At 43.2% G+C, this 21,501-nt stretch overlaps 1 protein-coding gene across 1 annotated transcript in view; it reads left to right on the top strand.

Moving 5' to 3' along the window:
* The window catches only part of USH1C (USH1 protein network component harmonin), a 697,039-nt gene that overhangs the window by 431,510 nt on the left and 244,028 nt on the right, over window positions 1-21,501 (top strand). The window contains exons 15-16 of the mRNA XM_086954146.1: window positions 17,952-18,028; window positions 20,796-20,847. Coding sequence (XP_086810272.1) covers window positions 17,952-18,028; window positions 20,796-20,847 — 129 coding nt within the window. The remainder of the gene's footprint in view (window positions 1-17,951; window positions 18,029-20,795; window positions 20,848-21,501) is intronic.

Here is a 21,501-nt window from a genome sequence, read left to right as displayed (position 1 = left end):
ATCATCTTACTCAGACATAAGATGTTATTTCTCGTCTGATGGCCATGTCATCTGCTTTTGAAAAAACATTTTTTTGTTACAAATATGATTGCATTATGTGCCCCGATTTCAAGGCGGAAAAAGTAGTGGTACTGGGACAGAATAAGCTCTGTATACTTGTTATTTTCCAAGTGACCTATTCAGGTACCAGCTTCACATGAAGCTCAGTCCTAAACGGAAAGTTAAAACGAGTCTGAATGTAATTCGATTTCGTATACCTTGTGGGATTTTACTGCATTTTTAGCATGAATTAGCGACCCAAGGGACTGTTGCAGGACATTTGTGTACTATAAAAAGCCTGCCTGTTTCCATCACAACGCCAAACACCACTCCCTTCCATTACACGACAATTCGGAGTTCAACTCGCAGGACGTTTTTCAACACAAAAGATCAAAACGAATTCAGCAGACTTCCAAACCAGACCCACATGCTGCAGCTAGCTATCCATGGGGTATAAGTACTTTGGCGCCCCACATAGGGTGGAAGTAAGCGCTATAGAAATGCGGCCATACAGTACATGTTTTGTAATAAACGTCACGGGTTATTTTAACTTCCTGCTTATAAAATGCAAAATAATTGCAATTTCTATGAAATCTCCAAGGAGTAAGCAGAAATACATTATGCATCTTTGCTCGTCGACAAAGCACACTCTTCCAGCAGGGGACAAACAGTCCTTCACCATAAAGAAAATCTGAAACTGCGTTATAATTAGCTTTCAAAACAGTCTCATGAGGCGATGACAGCACAGAATTGGCTTCCATTTATATGATAAGATATAATGACGTTTTATGTCTAAGATTTAGCCTCTGGCACCATCTAGTGGCATTTGTTTAAAAAATCACGAGAAACACTTCTGTCGCCTTTTTGGCATTTATTGCATTGACTTTTGTTCGCTGGCTTCGTGACATTATTATTATTAGAAATATTTATATAAAGCATACCCCTCTCTGCATAAATCCCGTGTATTGCCGCAACAGCTTCTAAAATATTAACCTGCAAACCCCTGCTTAATTCAATAGAGCGGTGGCTGGAGACTCACTGGTAACAGGAACTAATTTTTCCTCGTCACATTTTTACCCAGAGTAAGAGAGAGAAAAACCCAAAAGGGCTAAACAAAGAGCATGGTCAGTGACTGGCTACCGCCCCCTCCTAGCATAACCACACCAACCCTGAACACATAGACATGAAACTTAATTGTCTTTGGAAGGCGGGGTATCAGAAGACCCCCCGGCCGTACTTATTAAGATACAAAACAATAAAATTTCAAATTAAAAAGATCAACTTTTATGCAAAATGTTTACAGGATATTAGATGCAATATTGTCAACAGGTATAAGAGGCCAACCTTAACAAATGTCTAATACAGCTTGTTTCCTAACCGAATCTAACATCCTCATCTGATATTTTGCATACTAACATTTCTGGCCATATGGCGAGGTCGCTAACCGGTGTCAGGTCCTACTAGCTGCGCCCTTACCGTAAGTAGGTGTGCATGCGCAGCCGAGCCTGTTAATTACTCGGTCCACGCCGTGAACTCCATTTACCCACTGAAGGAGGGCCTTTACTCTGCGCCATTCGCATGAGTACGCGCGGGGTGGCTACCAGCCTATGGACAGCGTGACTCCCCTACCCGCTCTCCTTTGAAACACCAGTTATTTCTGCCCCTGAAGTTCTAGGAGGGGCCAGTGACCCCTCCCCCTGGGGGGTCACCTCCGAGGATGATGCCACCCCCTCAGACCTTAAAATAGCTTCTCACCCGTCATGACCTTACCGCATGCCCCAATCCTAATAAACACAACTACTCTGGTCTACATCAACCATGACATACATATTCATTACAGATACTAAGTGGGGAAAAAAGGCCTAAATACACACTCCAATCATTACACTTAATACCCAATCCTCCTGTAAGCGGGAAAAAGGCCTAAAACAAAACATCACAGAGAAACAGAACCATAATGAAATACAACAAACTATACATAACCGCATTATTCCAGGGATGGTGGGTGGGGAAAATTAAGTTGGCCCGAGCGCGGGGCACGGCCAGTGTGGGGAGCGTCCAGGAGACAAGGGGGCTCCCTGGGCGCTCCCCCAACCTTTATTGCCGAGAGGCGGGGAGGGGGTGCACCGCCCCCTCACCCTGCCCCTCGCAGCCCGCCCCGACCCGGAAGCATTCCAATTGCCTCCCAGGTCAGGGGTCAGGTGCTACCAATCGGTGGTGGGGCGCACTTTTCGCGCCACCACTGATCGACGGAGGGACGCGCTCCACCACCGAGAGGCAGGGGGAGAGGGCAGTTGCCACACCGCCATGCGGGCGTGGGGGCTGAGGGCCCCCCTTTTCAGAAGAAAACGAAGGTATAATAGTATCAAAGGGAGGAAGCAGGGAAGAAAAAGAACCTGCAAGAGTGAGATAAAGGGGCAAGTGGCGCTAGGTGGTGGGTGAAAGAGGCGTGAGATTAAATAAAGACTATGCAGCCTTGTTTTTCTTCACCCTCCCTACCACCTCCTCTCCCTCAGATTTGTAACACCAGCTGCAGTCTTCTGGGAATAACTCTGGACCCTGGCACTTATTGTTTTAAATTTATTAGTAGGGCATATGTAGGCTTCACATGAGTGGCAGAACAAGGTTGCCAACAGGGGTGTAACGTTGGCCCCACCAGCCCCTGCGGTGTACCCAGTTCATCCCAAATCCTATCAATTTCTCAAAAATATGGAAGTCTGAGGGTCACCTCACTGTGTTATGTACACAGAGCCATCATTTTGCCTTGCACTGTTGGTTGCCAACAGCCATAATGCAAATACTGAAATGCCCGTACCCACAGGACCTTATTTATGAGGCACTGCCCTAGGGCATCGCTGAAAGGCATCTTGCTGCATTGCCCTACACAACTGTGGGCGGCAATGCACTGTATTTGTGAAATATGGGGGCTTATTTATGAGAGGCTTGCGTCGCCGAAGCGTCTCAATCATATCTCTTGCATCGTCACCCGAAGCATGCCCCGGCTTTGCCTCTCCTTCTTGAGCTGTTCTGGCTCTCGATTAAAAAAAGAATTAAATTTCAAGCCCTATGCTATATCTTCAAAGCTAGAGCTGGACTAGGTCCTCGCTATATCCAGGATCTTGTGGCACCCTATCAGCCCAGACGGACATTGAGGTCAGGTAATCAGGCTTTATGCCTTGACCAGGATCCATCTGGAGCAAATGGGAGGTCTCTCCTTCACATATTTGGGGCAAAAACTTTGGAATGCCTTCTGAAATCTTTAAGACACTGCACGTTTCTGCTGTTATTTTGCAAGAACCTAAAGACCTGGGTATTCTAATTTTCCAGTTAGACATTTCTACCGATGCCTAGTGCCGATAACCCAAGGAGTAGCCTTGTGCTTTATAAATGGAAAAATCAAAATATCCATGTGGCAACTCAAAGCCCCTCGGCATGGCTTTGCATGGCCTCGTAGATATGTAGTAAGACAAAGCAGGGCAAGTCGCAGCCCTGCCTTACTCTGTGTCAAGGAAGCGTTCCATGGGCATTGCGGTGGGTTTTCCCACTCAGCACCCATGGATTTAAATGCTACTTCAGATATACCTAATCACCTAAATCTGGGGCAGCGTCAAAATCTTATGCCGCTCCAGAAGTTCATAACAAGGAGAAATATTTGTATTTATCCTCGTTTTTTCCTATTTCGATGTGTGCTGCATTCTGCACTACACAGTGAAAGAGGAAATTGCCTCTCTGAATTGTTTTTGTGCTGAAAGGTGCCCCTTCCAGCCCAAAACCAATCCTGTCCACAGTGGAGGCACCCTTGCAATATAGTGCAATGGTGCCTATATTGGAGCTTGGCAGCAAATTGTGTGTCAGCACGGTGGGAAAGGCCAGGAATGCACAATATTCCATAAATATGATGCATTCCTACCCTTTCACATTGGTGTAGTGCAGCCCCTCAAGAAGACTTGCAGCGCTGCCCTACGCAAACTAACCTAAGCAATGTAATAGACATCAATAGGTTTTACATTCCATTTCTTCTTTAACGGTGAGTAAGCCTGGTACTTGGTTGTCCCTCCTTACTACAATGTTCCCAAAACAACTATGACCAAACAATGCAATATGTGGTATGCGCTCCATAAAGGTTGTGGGAACAATAGGCTTGCAAACCATTTATTTAATGCAATATTCTATAGCGCGAACATTACCCGAAGGTGTCAGAGTGCTTTACAAAAGAACCAGTTGCGATACATAAGGATTTAGGATTACATGAGTTACATAAAAGATACAAACAGAAAAAAAATTGCAAATGTACAAGTTGTAAAGTCACACAGGGAAGAGATACAAATAGACAAAATTGCAAATGTACAAGTTGTAAAGTCACTCAAGGAAGATATACAAATGGATAAACTCTAAGAATCACATAGCAATGGTAGTGAGTACAAAGGTCCACTACATATACTAGTGGTTAGAGTTATCTCTATATACATATATATAAAAATAGTGGATTTTCTCAGGATTCCATTTTACCAGCTTGGACAAGTATATATCACAAATTTACAGAGTGAAAAGAGAAAGCAAAAATAAAAATTAAAAATTAAAAAAGGGGTAGAGAGTGGTATGTGGGGGAGAAGAGTTGGAGGCTGAGATTGTCGAGAGAACAGAGGGGGACCTGAGGGGGAGAAAGAGATAAGGCAGTCCAGCGTAAGTGAAATGTCTGAAGGTCAGCAGGATGGAATCCGAGGGACCAAAGGAAAGGACAAGAATCAACAAAATGGCAGACCCGGGTCTTGGGCATCGATGGAAACCATCTCAACATGGCAAGATGCACCCAGGTCAAGAGCGACAACAGGAGAGGGTCCCAAAATGGCGGGGCGCACATGAGTTCCAGTCAAAAAGTTACGAGGGCCAAGTCCAAAGAAAACCAGGGAGCCGACCCAACGGAGGAAGAACAAGAGGGGAAAATGAGCCAGACAGTCAAAAGGAGGAGCATCTTCAGTATTTGCACCTCCTTCCACCACTGCTGCACACACATGATCCCTGGTCTAAATGCTCCCACGCTCTTGTACTGGGCACCACAGTCCACCCCTGTCATTAGCTGGAGGGGTGTTAAAATAAATCCCCAGGTCTCCACCCAGCTTTCATGCTCGACAAAAAGCTGGTGTCTATCTTGGCTCTCCCAAGGGGGCGTTAGCTGCTTCGTCATATGTAAGGGATGAGCGATCCTCTCCCGGTCATGTAACCTGTCCTGCCCGTCCGCTGTGGCCACGGGCCCCCATCCACACACTGAGGTCGGGCCACACAGGCGGATGGAAGCTGCAGATCTGGTGATCACGGGCTGCACCAGCTGCCGGCGCCCGCCGGGGAAGATGAAAGGGCAGCAGGAGGCCGGCTCCTGATGTTTCAGCCCCATTGCACCACACACAATGTACTGAGATGGATAGGATGTTTAAAATAGTTACATTGACCTCTTGATCTCCACCAAATCATGCACAGACACTAGATATTAAATAGTAATTAGCCACAAACATGCATTTAAGTTTCAGAAGCTGTAAAACATTAGTGAAAAGGTCATAAAAGGGAAATATAGCTCATGAAAAGTCTCAAAATGAGCCATGAAGTAACAGCCATAGTAGCGAGCAAGTGCATGCTAGATAGGAGCTAGATTCACCATGGTGGAACCTAGTTCTATAGGGAAGCGAGATGTAATCGAGTGTGAAACTTCATTCTGCACATTTTTAATATTATAGGAAATATAAATGCACAAAAATCCTCACCACAGGTTGCCGCCATTTGTCCCACAATATACGTTCCCTTCACATGGTGGCTTGGTGTAAGGCTGATACACCAAGCCACCATTCTGCACTTTTTTTTAATAATATAGAAAATATAAATGCACAAAAATCCTCACCACAAGTTGCCACCATTTGTCCCACAATATATGTTCCCTTCACATGGTGGCTTGGTGTAAAGCTGATATCACACAGTTATAGGGAAGACAAGCTGGAATCCCCTGCACTGAGGTGTACTCCAGCTTGTCTTTGGTGGCTCTGAGAAGCTAATGCCCAATAAGTGTTTAAATAAAAAAAAACAAGGACATCCAATGGAATTTCAGCAAGTGTTTTTATTTTAGGGAGAGTTGGTGGGGAGTGGGGCAGAGAGCCTCCCAGACACGTCTCACATTAAGCCCCACACCCTCACCTCACACTGTGAAATTGTGTTTGATGTTGACAGGCAGGAGTATCAAAAGGGTCCTTCTTCTCTCTAGTGATTAAGACAGAATGAGAAATGGGAACAAATATGTAGCAGTTGCGTGGCAAGAGATATTTTATTGGTGTTAAATATGTTTGGAAAGCCATGGTATTTAAAAAGTAGGACATGTGGGTGTAACAAGTCCTGGCAGTGGAAACCTCCTTCAGTCATGTTTCTCTGTTGTAAGGCTATCTCTTGCATCGGCTAACACTGGGTTACCATATTACATTTAATAATGTGCTAACTTCTGATTGGGAGCAGATAGAGATGTTCTGTTTTCATTCAAATGAATTGTAATTTAAAATCCTCTTTAAGGCTGAAGTTGGCTTTTAAGCTACATTTCTGAAAATGCCACTTTTAGAAAGTTGGCATTTTCTTGTACTTACCATTCAGGCCTTCTGCCAGATTTCTAGGTAACATGACTGTAAATGGCTCTATTGTTGGTATTTGTGTATTACTTCCAGACATTGACATAAAGGGGACTAGATGTGGGTAGAATGGACCAACCTGCTGGAATGGGTGGGGGCAGAGCTGTGCTGGGCTGCACTTACACTTCTAAGGCCTTTCCTCCAGCAAACACAAATGAATCTGACACTTGTCTTTTGTCACCCCAACTTCTTGGAATCGAATCTTGACAGGGGAAGGGAAGAAATGTTAAGAACCAGATGTGGGGGAAGTTTAGAGAATCCCCCCACTTCAAAGGTTGGCAACAGTTATAAATATTGTCCCTCAGAGCCATTCTTCAGTAAACTCCTAGATCTGTAGACAATACAGAAGGAGGATGCCCTGTCACAAGATGGCTGCCCTGCTGCAACCAGAGTGCCCCGCTGCTTCAGGACTGACTTGATACACCTTCAAAGAGGATTTTAAATTGCAATATATTTGAGTGTAAAAACCATTTTTCTATCTGCTCCCAATCAAAAGTTATAACTTATTAAGTGAGATAAGCTGCCCATATAAAAATCCAGCCAATATTATTGTGGCATCGCATCTGGACAACGGAGCAGTGTAGCTTAACCCGTGCACTAATAGTAGATTGCTTGGTCTTAGACAACTGGCTGGATGTCCCATGGTTGTTATATGTACATAATTTTTTAAATGATATGGGCCTTTCCAAATTTTTCAAAGAACCGGCAGCCTTCAACACTGTTACTAGAAAGGCCCTGCGAGCCCTTTGTTTATCTCACTTGGGAGAACTTCGTATGGCTCAAGAAATCCATAAAGCCACAGACTGACATATTTTAACTATTCAATGTACTTTGGGAATCCAGCTGTATCTTACTTTCTGCTTGTCTACCTATGAAAAATATTTGTTAACTCGGTTAAGACTTAATCTATTTTTCCGCTTGGTCACATACCCAGGGAGACAGGATTGGTCAAACTCCATCATCCAGTGCCCTTGTGATGGTACCTCCGAACAGTCTAATCATGTATTACTGTTCTGTAAATATTATGATGTTCCACGCAAACGATGGATTATTCCAATCCTACTGTCCCTGGGATTGAGAAGATGTCGTCCAGCTTTTATGGCATTACAATTTCTAGATACAGTATCAAATGCCAAATGCATAGCCATGTTTCTTAAAACCTGTTTGAAAATCCGAGCTACTCATGGAGATCCATAGTGACCTAAAAACGGACTACTTTTAATTGTTATGCTTGATTTTGCACAATTAGCAGACAGAATCCAATTTTTCTTGTTTATATGATCCACTGTATGGTTGAAAGGCTTTATCATATGTATATATCCATATATTGTTTAATACTATGCGTGCTTTGTCACAGTAGCTGAGGGGAGGGAAGGGGGAGGGGAAAAAAAAGTGAGATAAGGTAACCAAGTGTTAGTCAATGGAGAGATATGCCTTAACCCTTTCGCTGCGGCGGCTATTCCGCCGGAGCGCTAACGGGGTGGGGCGGCCACTCGGCGGCCGCATGCTGGTGACAGAACCGCTCCGTCACCAGCCACGGTAGAGCTGTGCTGGTGACGGAGCAGTTCCGTCATGACCCGCCCCGCTCATAAGAACGGCCGCGCAGGCGCGAAATCAGCGCCGCGCAGGCGCGGCGGCCAGGCCTTGACGGAACCGCTCCGTCATCAGCACAGCCCAACCGTAGCTGATGACGGAGGGGTTCCGTCATCAGCAGGGGAGGGGTTAAAGTAGTAAAAACACCGTTAGGAGTTTTTCATTGCTGGGACATGTAAAACCTAAACCCACATGTCCTGCTTTTGAATTATAATGCACCCTGCCCTTTGAGCATTTAGGGCCTATTCTAGGGGTAACTTATGTGTATTCAAATGGAAGGTTTATGCCTAGGAAAAGGTTGACTTTGTAGCAATAGCTGGCTTGAGATATGTTTTAAAAGGCCACTTTGGTGGGTGGTACAAGGAGAGCATTAGGCCCACTAGTAGCATTTAGTGTACAGAGCCTAAGTACATGTGGTACCATTTTTCTAGGGACATACAAGTAAATTAAATGTGACAATTATGTGTAGTCTTATTTTTCCTATCTTTTTGGGAGAGGTCATCAGCACTTTAGCACTGGTTAGCAGTGGTAAAGTGCGCAGAGTTCTAAAGCCAACAAAAACGAATTCAGTAAATGGCAGGAGTGAAGGCAAAAAGTTTGGGGGAATACCACTCCAAGTATGTTAGGTCTAACAGTTGGACATTAATTTACTGCAATAATTCTGACTAGTGCTTAGTACCATCGGGATCAAAGCTTGAACGTCTTCCTCAAAGAGAAAAATGTTGCCTGCATTGGCTGATTTTTTTTATGGCTCATCCTTTTTTCTATACTTTTGGGTTGATATTAGTACCCTAGTGGAAAGAGTAGGGAGTAATAGGCACCTTTACTGGTGTACTGTGCCAGCTGAAAGAAGCTTTAAGAAGTACTGCTACCTCTAATGCTAGTGTATGGTTGATGATTGAGCACCAATACTACCCTAATAAATGAAACTTTCATATTGTGTGTTTTGCAGAGTAGCTTGAAGAAAAGGCCATGTCACCTGACCAAAAGCCTTCTCATCATCTAGAGTAACATTCACCACCAAACCCTACTTTTATTGCCCTGTAGCTCGAATGAGCCAAACGTCTGGTGTTATTATTACAGATTCTCTCTTTCATAAATTCAGTTTGTTCTCTAGAGACAGTGTCAGGCAATACCACACTCAACCCAGTGGCAAACATGTTATATATTTTATACTTGAGGGGCAATAGCAGGGAGTACCTAGGAGTATCCAGAAATGTTTACTCACAGTTGTGGGTTCTGGATACCTGCACTGTTGACACCCTGATATTTATCTTGACAGAAGGCCCACAATTTCATTACTCAGAGACGATGTTAAACCTCAATTTTATGAGGCCATGTGTCCCCAAGGTAAGACACCTCCCCTCACATTGGAAATATCAGGGAGCAGTCAATTAAGTAAATGGACTCACTCAATACCTGAGTTATAGGTCAATGGGACAGTAAAAGGTTTTATTACAAAATTCTAAAGTAAGGCAATACAGAGTTAAATGCCATAAAGGTTCTCAGCAAACAGGGCATTGCTGAGAAATAAAAAATCAAAAATATTCTAGGTCCCAAGCGGGCAGCAAAATAAAGAGAGAAATGGGCAGCTTTCCGCATAGCATACAATAGATTTCTGAACCACCCCCAAAATCAAAGGATTTTATACATTATTTTCACATATGAAATTACAAAAGCTGCAGATAACAAAAGTTACAATCTCAGGAAATAAGAGCACTGTCTTATCAAACATCATATTGTTTTGACATCGAAGAACTATAGCACCAGGGGCCCGATGTAGGTAAATCTACATTTACCACTTCATAAATACCGAATCATATCGAATCAGTATTTATGAAGTGGTAAATTAGAGGGGGGGGAGATGTAGGTATTTCAGATTCGGTAAATACCGAATCTGTAAGATTCGGTATTTACCGATTCTGTAAATACCGATTCGGTATCCCCCATTGCTTCCTATGGGCCTTGAAGCCCATAGGAATCAATGGGCATTACCGAATCGGTAATTACCGATTCGGTAATTACCGATTTGTGCAAGGGTGCAGGGGGTGTCACTTTGACACCCTCCAGCACCCCAAAAAAAGGCATGTGAGCCATGTGGCACACAGACATGCCCTAAGGGCATGTCTGTCTGTCACATGGCATAGGTGTGCATGCACACATGTGCATGCACACCTGGATTCGGTATTTTAACACCCAATTGGATTGGGTGTTAAAATACCGAATCTGAAGGGCCTGTGGGACTGAAAGTAGTCCCACCTACATCCCAAATTTAAAAAAATCGGTAAAATTACCGATTCTGTATTTTTGCGATTCAGTAATTTTACCGAATCGGTAAAATACAGAATCGGACAAAAAAAGGTCCCCTACATCTCAGTAGGCCAAATACCGGGCGGAAACGGCCGAAATCGGCCGTTTCCGACCGGTATTTGGTACCTACATCGGGCCCTAAATGAATAGTGATTCTGCTCTCTCTATGCTAATGCTATTCGTTGTGGTTGAACAAACTACATACATGAACAACAGCAAACCTTTATGAACAAATAGGATACAGTGAGCTAGAGGAAACACCTTGAAGTAATAGTTGCAGTTTTGTGTCTGAGCCGAGGAAGATTCAAGCAGAAATAAACAGAGAAATGTGGACAGGAAAGACAAGAGTGAAATCCATTTAGAAAAACATGGCTTCAGTACCTAAATTGAGACCTAGTTAACAAGTGTCAGGAAAACACACTTCTATCCAGCAAATGAAAATCGTTTTAAAAGCAAAAGTATTATATCGGGGTGTACATGTGCAATAGAATGTGAAACGTCATTTTGCACATTGCTAATAATCTAGAAAATATAAATGCACAAATATCCTCACCACAGGGTGCCACCATTTGTCACACAATATCTGTTCTCTTCACATGGTGACTTGGTGAAAAGCTGATATCACACAGTTGAAGGGAAGGCAAGCTGGAATCCCCTGTACTGAGTGGTACTCCAGCTTGTCTTTGGTTGCTCTGAGAAGCTATTGCCCAGTAAGAGGCAGATTTTCAAGCCCCTTGTGCCACTTTTGCGTCACTTTTCCCATGTTAAAAATGACGCAAAAGTGGCGCAAGAGGCTTGTAAATCTGCCCCTAAGTGTTTTAAAGAAAAAAAACAAGGACATCCGCTGCAGCCTTTGCAAGTGTTTGTTTTTTGAGGGGAGTGAGAGTTGGAGGGGAGTGAGGCTGAGAGCCTCTCAGACACTTCTCGCATGAAGTCCCACCCCTTTCCTCACAGTTTGAAATTTTGTTTAGAATTGACAGGCAGGAGGATCAAGAGGGTTTTTGCTTCTCTTTAATGATTACGAGAGAATGAAAAATGGGAAGAAAAATATAGCAGTTGCGGGGAGGAGTAATTTTGTGGCGTTAAACACGTTTGGGTAGCCACCCGGCTACAGATCTTTGCCTAAGAGGAAATAATCAATAACCATACAGATTTTGTGTTTCGTAATGACCTCCTTCAAACAATGATTTTCAGAAAAGCTTCGAAGGTGAAGACTAGGTAGATAATCTCTAATGTTCTTGCTGTCACAGAATTAACCCGGTGAGTATAATTCTGCTTAAAAGTCTTGGTGGTTTAAGAATAGCTTCATTATTCATTACAATAGTTCCCTGGACCAGTTTGGTTGCATTTATGTTTGACATGGATCTTTTAGCTTTTCAGGCATTTTCAGCTTTACTACTTTCACAAAAATGTTTTCTGCCTTTGGCATATTTATCCACTCCCTGGCATCACTACTAGTGACTTTATAATATTCATATTTTAAACTTTGGAGTTTGTTGCAAGTAGTCATGCTATTCACTGATCTGGATATACTCTCAAGTTTATTAATCTCTTGTTCAATCTAGGATACTTATTGTTTCCTCCTTGTATTATAATCCTATACAATGCAAATGATTGTACTACATATAAAAGATTTCATGGCATCCCATAATGTGACAAGATATGTTCCTATAAGGCTGTTTTTTTAAAGTAGTTCTCATTGCCGTATCATTTTTTGCTGATCCAGAAGGCTTTCTGAAAGAAAAACACACAAAGACACGAAGGCAGGGTATATGCTGCCGCACTACTACCAGTATTCTCCAAAAAGTAATAATTAAAAGTAAACCCTAATAAGGTTTTCCTATACAATCTCTCACAAATGGCCCACCTCTAAAGACCGGTCACTGTTATAGGTCTTAAATGTAACACATATAAACAAAAGTGTATGAGAGGCACATGTAAAGAGACAAATGCATAACAATTCTTGGAAACAGTCCACAACACATGGAGGAGTGATGACGACAGGAACACGTAAGGCTTGATGTAATAGATCCTTTATTCGTAATTTATATACAACACAGCCAACGCGCTTCACCCATGCGGGCTTCTTCAGGGCAAAGAGTAGTCCAACAAGCGTAAATCGCCCGGGTTGGTTGAGGAAGCTATTGCAGAGTACTAGCGACAAGGCTTCAATATACATGCAATGTAAACCACGCCAGCAATCACAAGTGAACAGTTAGTGGCTCATAATAGTAGTTCACAAATAGTAGCTCGCAAACCCAAGCGCATTAAGTGTCGAGCTGTACCACCTAATTCTATTCGGCCAAGAGACCGATGTACCTCCGAATTGTATACGTACTTCCACGTTTAATTTTAAAAACCTCCATGATTTAGCCCCTATATCTTGCCTTCCAAATGAAAAATCAAGGCTTTTACTTGATGATCCATTACTAACACAGATGCAATGGTAGTAGGAGTTTTAGTTGTGTCATTTTATCATATAACTTAGCATGTTTTGCAAAGCTTGCAATGCTTTAAAAAACACGCACCATTGTGCAGCCTAAGCCGTCACAGATTTGTATACTTTGTTGAATACCCAACATCTTAGTGGTGTCCACTCCCACGAGACTCCTGTGAGGAAAGCTTTTCCCCTTCATCAAGGTTGCATGTCATCTGGTCTTCTACCACCGTAAATTGAGTCACTTCTCTGTAGTACACACAAATCACGGCCGCTATCGCCACCACAGTGTCACTTTTAAAGACCTTTAAATCCAACCAGTGGAAAGCAATGGGCGTGCTCTAAGCTGACTGTAAACTGAAAAATCTCTGGTGGATATTTACAAGCCCCTATCGCCACAGGAATGTCACTTTTTGTGACGTTCCTGCACGCGATGTGTGCTTCACCTTATTTACAAGGCAGCGTTAAGCCACTTAATGTGGCTTAACGCCGCCTTGTAAGTAAAGCCCGCTTTCACGCTATACTTAGTGTGAAACGCGAGGGCAAACAGTGTTGCTGTGGGCGTTCCACTGCAACACCCGTTGATTTTGACGCTGCCCCATATTTAAAAGAGTGCATGCATATGGGGCAACGCCAAAATTAAAATCAGGGAAAACCTGGTCTTACCCTGGTGCAGCAACGAGAAATGTTTTACTTCTCCTCGTTTTTGCTGTTTCTATGTGTGCTTCGTTGTGCAGCACACAAAGAAACAGCAAAACTCCTTTGATTGTTTATGTACAGGAAGGTGACCATTTCTGCACATAAACAATAATTTGAAAAAATTATGTTTTGCAACTTCTGAGTGTGCTGCATTAACCTTTTCCTTGCGTCGGCTGGCTAGAGGCCGGCCGACGTCACGGCGGGCATGTGCAGAAGATGCCACCGGCCGTCCAAACTGCGCATGCGTCATTTTTTACTGCACCGCGGCGAAGCGGTGAAGCAGCACAACTAGAAGTTACAATAAACCATTTCAGATTGTTTATGTGGAGGAAGAGACACCTTCCTGCACAAAAACAATCACTCCCCTCAATGCAGGCACCCTTGCAATTTTGTGCAAGGGTGCCTGCATTGGCATTAACGAGCTAACTCTAGCACCAGCGCAGGATGAAACTCAGGGCTGCACCATATTGTTTTGAATATGGTGTAGCCCTGCGTTTCTAAAGTGACGTAGCGTGGCGTTAGCCTTCTTGGCTTAACGCCACGCTTCACCACTTTATTTGTAAATATACCCCGGAGTTTCTGCCAGATATTCTGCGTTTTCAAGTTGTAAACTACTCTTAAAGTAATAAACAAATGTCTGAATCAGATTCTGCAAGTTTATAATCTGCAAACTGACTATTGTTTCCTAAAACAGGTGAAATAGTGAGCCAAAAATGTTCTACTTATGTAAGATTTCAAGGCTCCAGGTTCTAACGACTTTCAAACATTCCATATACTGCCCTCAATAATGCAAATATGTCAAGGTAGCTGTTGTGTGAAAAAGACCAAAATGTTGAATCTTAAAAATAGCCAACTAGTGAGGGTCTTTGAAGGCTACAATATGAAGAGTTTTTAAAAGTTTTTGGTATTGTAAAAAAATACATAATTTCTTATAGAACCTCTGTTTTTAGTAAACACCTAAGCAACTTTGCATATTGCAAAGACTTATCATTAATATTAATTTCCTAAAAGGCAAATATTATGCCTTACAGTCCTTCTACTGAAGCTATTTGTTGGGATAAGAATGTCCTGTGCTTGATACACTCCTGCATTCCCATGCCTTGACATACACACTGCATATATATATATATTATCCTGACTTTTTATTCTGGCCCCAGTGTCACACAAGTCTAAGTGTTTGTCTGCAGAGACCTAGGCATGTCTTTGACCGTTAAAGGTCCTGGAACTGTTCTGTGACCAGGGAGGCATGGCCTAATTATTGAGAGTGGTGTATTATCCCTGTAATGGGTTAAGAACATCGAACAAATGTGTCTTTTTGGGAAAGACACATCCAATCAAATATCAGGGGGTCCAAAGATTAAGGCAAAGGTAACAACGATTTCAAGCTGGGCCTTGAACTGAGTAGTCAACATGACTAGCTCCCCCAATAAAAATTGTGTGCCTGGGGATGAACAAAAAGGAGCCCCAGTAAACAAGGTTAGACTTATCCCTTACGGGACACTGTATGGTCGCAGTGAATTTGGTACAGAACGGATAAAGGGGCCTCTGACTCCTCCATACTCCAAAAAATCTTGCTGGATGAGGACTAAAATAAAAAAAAAAGAACTTCGATCAAAGAGGCATCATCTACTGGTCAAAGGAATCAATAGAGTGACCAGTCCTTTTGATCTTTGACACTGGATTGAGGACTACTGGCCAAGCTGTGCAAATGTCCACTTCTATGCACTTGCACAAACTCTTTCACTGACATCCTGAGTGCGTGTTAAGTGTGGATGGGTGCGTAACACTTACATGGCATTTGAATGAACCGGGGTATGGATGCCAGTGGAATCTTTATGGATACCCTTGGCCAGATCTAACAGAATATGGAGATTTGGGGCTCTACGCCCAGATTTTGGAAGAGCATTGCTTCCATTCCTGCAGCTGGTAGAAGAAAATCCAGAACTGAAAAGAGAATAATGGAGAAATGCCTCAGTCTATGAGGCTATTTGGTTAGCAAGGAGCTATTGAGTAGTCTTTCTGACCACGGACTGCCATTTGATGGATGGTAACATCCAGGGGCTGGACTGCATCTTCTGTTGTGAAAGATGAAGAAGTCTGTAGGTGGAGCACACCCTTATGTATCTCCCTGATTATGCCTTCAATGTGGCTGATGACAGCCAAGTGCAGCAACCTCACACCTCTCTGTACGTCTGTTGTCGGTTTTCCAGGATGGAGACAGCCCAGTGCTACATGACATGTATAATCTCAGTTTGCGCAAAGGCATTGTCGGGAGACCAGACTGGGAAAGTCACTTGAAAGAAGAACCTGCTCTACAGTTCAAGATGGTGAATGCACACCCTGTGTCTGAAAGTCGTATATAAAAGTGAGACCCAAAACACTCTTTTATTCCATCTCCAAGTTCTTTGTGACAAAGGAAGGGAATGTGCTGCAAAGCAGAGGATGCCTGTGAAACCAAGTATTGTATCTGACGGACAAAGAGTCTCCCACAGGTGAGGGAACATTACCCGAAGCCTGGGTTTCTGATGAATTAGCTGTGTGCCTGACCTAAAATGTCTCGAAGCATGCCTGCCTATTGAGAAAGGAAAGGAAATTGGTTTGCACCACAGGATGAGAGACTGTCCAGGAAAGAGTGAGGTCCATACTATCCACAGACAACCAGGAAGAGGCCAACTGCTTGAGAGTGAGCTGGGAATACACAGGTGCCAATGGACCCCTCAGACCGTTTTCTGGCAGGAACTACAATATTGTGATGGTGTGATTGATGAAGGCCCAATCGGGTCTACAGTGGCATGACAAAAACAAATCCAATCAGACCGGCAACCGGCAACTTGCTGAAGATCCTAGTGTGTCTGCAGCTGGTGAGTTACTAAAGGGCCATTTGGGACTATATGTGTGCAACAGTTGGGCTTAATATAAGCCACAGTTGGGCAGAATATGTGTAAAAATGATGTGTTGTGGAGGACCATCCTGGTAATGCACCTCCCTATGTTTCGGCCTGGATAGTGATGCTTCAGGACTGCTTATTACCAAACTGTGGACTGCACCTGATGCAATTGGGATCATGTCCACCCAATTTTCTGTGGCAGGGCCCTAGATCAGCCTCACTAGATCCAACACAGCTACTGTGCGAAGATGGCTAGTTGGAATCACTGCTGAATTCAGCCGGTGCCCAGCCCAACAGACTGCAACACAGACCTCCCAGTTTTTTTTAATAACTTTCTGCAAGCATACACGAGTACCCTGGAGTACAAGGTGGCAGCTATAAAAACGTGTAACGCTCTTCTACCTGTGGTGGGTGAGATAAACAGACTGAGTGCATCCTTCGAGCTGAGTGTGATTGAGACTATAACTTAGACAAATTCGCTCTGCTCCTGATTGCCCTTAGATCAATGAGTTCACAGTACTGGGAAGAGTTCTGAGAAGGGAGGGTGAGGGAGCCAGGTGAGTGTAGCATCAGTCTATGATAGTGCCAAGAGATATTAATTATGTATATGACTATTGTACTGTATACTGCAAATCTGTAATTAAAGTACTTTCTTATTACAAGCACTTGGACATTAGCTATATTGGGGCTGGAGGTTGATTGTTAAGCTCTGATCTTGAGCACCCCACACTACCTGCCTGAGAAATCTGTGGTTGTTTGCCCTCACTACCCTGAGACTCAAGCGCAGAAGGGTTGTTTTTGACCCAGTTTGCAGAGCCATAGTAGGACAGACCAGGGACATGAGTGACAAATGACCTCAACTAACACGGTAGACGGCCAGTATTCCCTGCATGCCCAATGCCAACGCCTTCTCGAATGAGGTCTTCTACTATTATTGACAGAGTGCTTGCAATATTACAAATATTTAATGAAGCTTAACATTTTCACAGTAATATGTGATTATAGTTTTTCAATATCTTCAAAAGAGTATACTAACTTTTCATGAAGTTGATACATTTAGAACAGGAATTTCGAACATAGGCCTAAGTTTTTTTTTTTTAGATTTTTGGAGTAACCTCTATGTAATGTGTATCATTTAGATTGATGTACTTAAATGTATCATACAGCGATAGCCTGAAAATCTGGTATGGGTCCATCCCCTGTGAACCTGCGTTGCACATACTTTAGAAGCTCTCTTTTATCAACACCACCAATTAGAATCACTTCTCAATATCTTTGGATTCTGCTATGATTTCTATCTTCACTTCCTTCTTCCTTTTTCCTTTAGTGGATGGAAAGGGAGCTGAGAATTTGCAGCATGGAGAGGACGAACTCGATGACGTGCTCATGAAGCAGAACAGAAAGGTTTGCAATACTTCACATGGCACATTTCCCTCCCGATTCATGATTGTCTCACGCCACCTCTCCTTTCTTGTAACTGTCACAAATAGACCTTTCATGTGGCTACAAATTTACCTTTTATTCAACCTACTCTGTTTTCTGGAGGACTACGGTAGAGGGAATACAGTAAAGGATTAAAGTGGTGTTACTGAGCGGTTTCCTCGTGACTATGGTATTTTCTCATCAAATAAATTATTTGTATAAGCAGAAGAGATACATATACCACCACCTTCCCCTCTGCCTTCCAAATCCCTCTCTCCGTCGCATGCAGTGTCATGGATTAGTTTAAAGACTTGCATTGGTTTCTATAAATGTAACCCATATGAACCTATTTTAGCTATATTACCATGCAAAATGAAACTTTCGATTTCTGATTTCTCAATAATCTTAACATTGGTTCTTTATTAAGAAACTTCCTGATGCCACTTTCAGTAGCTATTTTCTTTTTTTCATCAGCAACAATGATTCTGTGTTATAGAACCCTGGATAACTCCATAAAACATCTATTTCAATGTAACATCCATTGCTTTGATCTAAAAATGTGCTTTTATTGTGGAATGCTCAGAGGCATCCATATAAAGTGTAATTTTGCATCTGCGAAAATGAGCAAGAGAGTGGGGATGAATGCTGCTAGAATAATGACATACCTTGAGAAAACCATGGGACCGCTTTGAAGTTTTCACTATTACCGCTCATTGTTTCACAGATCACTGGGAGCGTAATCCATCTATCATAATGCGCCCCTCCCCAGGCTTTTGTCCATTCCCCGTGACTGGTTTTAGTTAGAGTCAATACTCCTCTTAACTTATTGATAAATGCAAGGATTTGAAAGTTCACTGAAAAGATGCTAATTCTGTAATTCAGAGCTGTTATTCAGCTTAATAGACTTTAGCAGGGACTGATTTTTAACAGTTTTACACTCTTTTATGTCCTGGAGGTTAGACCTCCTTCATTATAATCTAATATATTATTTTAAGTCCATTATTTGTGACAATTTTCGCTCTCTTGCCAGCAGGGCTGGACTGGGAACCAAAACCGGCCCTACAAAGGGCTCGGCCGCACCCCCCGTGAGTTGGGGGTGCCGCCAAGCTATTTGGCACAGCCGGCTTCGGACAATTTCGTTAGAGTGGCCGATATTGCTGCTAAGCTGTAAAAAAGCCCCTGTAATAAAATCGCCCCCAGGGGCCCAAAACCGGCCCTCAGCCCTGGCAGCCCACCAGGGAAATGCCTGGTGCTCGCTACGGCCAGTCTGGTCCTGCTTGCCAGACTACAGTTGGATTGTGTGTTTTTTCTAAATTGTTACATACATACTTAAAGGGGTCTATGTTCAGTGGTGTTTATCCATTAAACTGTCATTCACATTTTGCTGCCATCCAACTCATCATACTGCATGTGGGAATGGCTCAGCCCACTTCAGTCATTGGCACCCTTCATATTAAGTGACTGTATTATGATTGTGTTCATTAAGCACTTTCATCTAAAATATAGTTCTCGCAGTGCCTGGAACAACGGGTCAATTTGTTGTTTTGGTTTCTGGTTTTGCCTACACAGAGCTTGCGCTGTGCTTGTAAAATCTAATGTAATAAATATAAATCTTAAAAGGGGCTTAAGTCCTGCCCTTACTTTTCAGTTGCTTGTGTGCTTGCCACTTACTTTTCCTTTGTTTCTTTTGGTTGTAGCACGCTATTTCCTGTTGTTCTTCATGTGTTTTTCTTATCAGTGGAGCTTGGCCCAAGTACCTCCTTTTAAGTCCGCTTTTTCCAACCTATTATTTTTCTTTGAGAGCAACCCTGTTTGGGAGCTACATGTGATTTGTACTGCTGTGCTTCTTATGCAATTTAATTATTGTTTTGGAATACTTTAAAAAAAAATTACTTTCTTCCCACAGTGCATATTTCCTGCACCAAATCGATGTGTTTCCATTTTTGAATGCTCTCCTCCTGCTCCCTTCTGCTGCTTAAGCCAAGCCCAGAACATCCCCTAACACTTGTTGATTTATGGTGCTGAGACAGTTCTGGGCAGCCTGTGCCTGCGTGTCAGTGGATAGACGGAGGGTCTACCCCCTCCACCATGGCTAGATGTTCTCAGCCTGGTCATTTGCATCGGCTGCTGTCAGGCGCCCAGTAAACAATGGACCCTTGCAAGGAGAGGCTGCTGCACATCCACCACCTTGCGCTGCTCTGTCTCAGGGACAGGCAGCGGAACATCCATAGTCCACTGCACTGCATGGTGTGGAATCCGATTTGTACGCAGCTCTGCCCTTCTCCTGCTCTCCATGGTGCTAACCTCAACCCAACATTCCCCCCTCACCCCATCTGATCCTTTCAAACCCCTCTGCCCATTCTTCCTAAAACAACCCTGCCTGCCTCCGTTCACTTTAACCTAGACAGCCACCTCCTGCACAACATTATTTGTTTCCCATCCTCCTCCCTTTTGTTGTTGCCACCATTCCCGCCCTAAACTGTTTGAAGTCCTTTTGCACAGCAGTGCTTGCTGCTAGGCACCTTTGCTTGAAGTAAATCAAAACAAAGCTCTATGACATGGTCAGCGCTGGCCGTGCCATAGTCCTTTATTTTGATTTACTTTAAGTTAGGTTTGCATATGCTTGCATCATTAATACAGCAATTTGGCATCCCTCTAGTTACTTGTTTGTTTTTTAAGCAAAGTCCTATCTATCTACCATCAACTTATGTTTCTCCTGGAAACCATTTTCTAAGCTTTGTGTTTCCAGCCGGAAACGGATATTCTCAACTGCACTCCTGAGTTTCCTAAGCGCTTCACATGTGGGTTCTGTTTATGAAGGTTTGCAGTGCAGCTTAACGAAAATGCTCTGCAGAAGTGCCTAAGAGCCTTAGCCAGTTCCTGACTGAGAGGTTCTTAAGATAAGACCTAAACTTGGTAGCTTTCATTTATTGCATGTTTACACTGCCATCCATCAAAGTGCCACCTGACAGGAAAGCAGTCTTAGGGCCTAGTTTGCTTGCCTATGAGCAAGTTTGTTTCCAGGGTGTTATTATTCGATATATTAGCGTCTGCTCTGTTGTCGACATCAGCGTTCTTAGTGGTGTAACAGCTAGAGTGGCCCACCTTGAAGCTGGGGATCAAGGTTTGAGTCTAGGAGGGAACCCTTTTGTTTCCTTTTTAATTTGCTCCTCTGTTCATGAATTTTGTCACGCTTTTCCATTGGCGTGGAAATGGATTGGTTTTGTGCAATTTGCAATCCTAATTAATGTTTGCCTATCTAAGATCACATGGGTTTAACCTGCCGTGTAGATGCCAGTGCTGCTTCTGTTAGATTGTGACATTAACGTCAGTCCCAGTCATTCCCCATTTTATGCTGCTTTCTGGAATATCAGTGACAGATTAGATAACTGCAGACTTCCATTGCATGCAGCAAGCCATGACAATGTAGGTCTCTAGTGTGTTTAAAGCCTTAA

This window comes from Lissotriton vulgaris, chromosome 2_1 (assembly GCF_964263255.1).
Source record: "Lissotriton vulgaris chromosome 2_1, aLisVul1.2, whole genome shotgun sequence".
NCBI classification, from domain to species: Eukaryota; Metazoa; Chordata; class Amphibia; order Caudata; family Salamandridae; genus Lissotriton; species Lissotriton vulgaris.
The sequence above is the reverse complement of the archived record's forward strand: the minus strand, read 5'-3'. Positions and strand labels throughout refer to the sequence as shown.